We start from the raw sequence: 2,374 nt of genomic DNA, 5'->3' as shown, positions 1-2,374 counted from the left end.
GAAAAATAGTCTATATATACAAATAAATTACACAACTATTATTTTTCGGTGGGGGTTGAACACAGTAGCACGCTACTTTAGCTGTAGCGAATAACATAGCGTCGCTACAATATATACAATGTAGTGAAGTGCTATAGGGCGCTAGAAATATACGGTTAGCGTAGCGAAAATGTTAATTATTTTATCGCTATTTCTAACCTATTTCATGATAATTAAAATATTATGATGTATGTTTATTTATTTAATTAAGATGACTACATGAGTGTACTTTTGAATTTTTCGGGTTTAACTAGTACCGCACTAATCAGTAATCATAGATACATCATAAGACTTTAATCATAAGAGCATTATTTCAATGTTATATATTTTTATATTATTGAATACAGTATCACTGTTTTTATTTTCGGCATTCGACGATTTCTGTGTTTCTTTTAAGTATTAAATTATATATTTTAAAAAACAGTATTTTAGATTCTATGTATCATTGAATTCATATTTAACACTTCACAATGACCTACACAACGACAAGGTTCACTTGACACTTAGACTATAAAGCGGGGCGTAAGATGTTTTAGATCCATGCTTGACATCAACTTTTTTTTTAAATGTTTTGCAGATCAGAATTCTTTGTTTTCACTAATCCCCTTGCTGTATGAAATCCTTTCTCCCAGTGACCGAATGTCTAATCAGTACATAGGTACTACTAAATGGCAATTTTCAATAAAACGTTTATCTGTTTTGAGTTTTGTTATAAAAATACATGAGCTACATTGAATAAACTTGCCTTTTGAAATTACAAAAAAATAGTGGTAGACATTAACAATTAACCAAGTACTCGAGTGAATATCTAAATAAATCAAAACATTTTTTTTTTTTTTAATGTAGCGAAAAAGTAGAGCGCTACATTTAAACAATATCGTTAGAAATAGCGCTCTACATTTAAAAAAAAAGTAGCTTTGGCGATGGGGAGCTGCTTTTTGGGGGGAGTAGCAGTAGCGTAGCAGTAGCAGCAAAGGTTCGTTAAAATCCATTCAGTAGTTTTTACGTGATAGAATGACAAACATACTTACAAGCTTTCGCATTTATAATATTAGTAGGATAAATAATGCTAATATGAAACGATAACACGGATATACGTTTTTTACTGACTACTTTAATACTGTATACTTACAACTAGTGTTTTACATTAAGTAGATAAAAATATACACGCAAAAAAAAGATTCACTAACTTCTAACAGATATTTGTTTAATAAATGAAATCAAACAAAATACGGTATAATTTAGGATATTTATTTTATGATACAACTAATATATAGGTATTATTATCGTTTACAAACAAATCATATTTAAATCACATTGTATAATATATTTTATGATTCTCCCATAAATTACAATCTCTTGTTGTAGCATTTTTGCAACCGGCATTTTTCCAAAATCCTAATCTTTGTTTTAAAATTGCCACGGAAGTCATCGATTCAGCTAACCTCGCAGGTAAAACTACGAATCCGCCACCCGGTATCATTGACAAAAGAGAGATCACAGCACCAGATGAATCGAAGGTTGAAGTTGATCTTTCCAAGATGTCTGAACACAGTCTGTAGGCTTTATGATCCTTATTCAACGAACTTTTCATATCTTCAAATATTTCTTTCCAACGCAAAGCAATACGACCGGACGTGTGTTGAATACCCGTCATTGTTGACATTGCCGTGTAATAGTATTCCTGTGAAATTACCGCCGATAGTAAATCTTCGATTTGTGTATCGTTTCCACAGAGCGTGGAAACATTGGGTGAATATAACGCAATTGCTAACGACATGTAAAGCAACACAGAATACATTGCTCTCATTTTAATTGGCACGTACAGCACAAGTTTTGTAAATATCCCAAGAGGTACGCCCGATATTCGTACGATTTAGAGTCTGTAAACATACAATACAAGGTAATCTGTCAAAAATTCCATTTTGAAAAAAGTAGGACAAAATGTCTAAAAATACAAAATATTCTATAAGATTTAATATTTATTTAAAAAATGTAATTAATTTAGTAATATTTCATTATATTTGAATTGGATTATTATTATGTATATATTATTTATGATTTGTTGGAAAGCTGTACTAAATACATTCAGTTTTAGTTTAAAAAGCCACTTAAAAGAATTAAGACTTTTTCCCTTAAAATAATTAAACGACAGAATATCTGCTTTTGATTATGGATATTAAAGTGCATTATGTTGTTCCTCCAACAATATATAATCAACAAAAATATCAGAGCTATCAATACTATATTTAAGTTCCTACAACAATCCTTTATTGTTATACTTTATTACTTATTACCATTCTTATACATATCACTTATCTTCTGCTTACATAAT

At 29.9% G+C, this 2,374-nt stretch overlaps 1 protein-coding gene across 1 annotated transcript in view; it reads right to left on the bottom strand.

The window, feature by feature from the left end:
* Window positions 1-1,257: 1,257 nt before the first annotated feature.
* The window catches only part of LOC115034593, a 26,141-nt gene continuing 25,024 nt past the window's right edge, over window positions 1,258-2,374 (bottom strand). The window contains exon 2 of the mRNA XM_029491902.1: window positions 1,258-1,922. Within this exon, the coding sequence (XP_029347762.1) occupies window positions 1,352-1,849 (498 nt within the window). The 5' untranslated portion in view covers window positions 1,850-1,922 and the 3' untranslated portion in view covers window positions 1,258-1,351. The remainder of the gene's footprint in view (window positions 1,923-2,374) is intronic.

The sequence above is a fragment of the Acyrthosiphon pisum genome, chromosome X (genome assembly GCF_005508785.2).
Source record: "Acyrthosiphon pisum isolate AL4f chromosome X, pea_aphid_22Mar2018_4r6ur, whole genome shotgun sequence".
Taxonomy (NCBI): Eukaryota; Metazoa; Arthropoda; class Insecta; order Hemiptera; family Aphididae; genus Acyrthosiphon; species Acyrthosiphon pisum.
The sequence above is the reverse complement of the archived record's forward strand: the minus strand, read 5'-3'. Positions and strand labels throughout refer to the sequence as shown.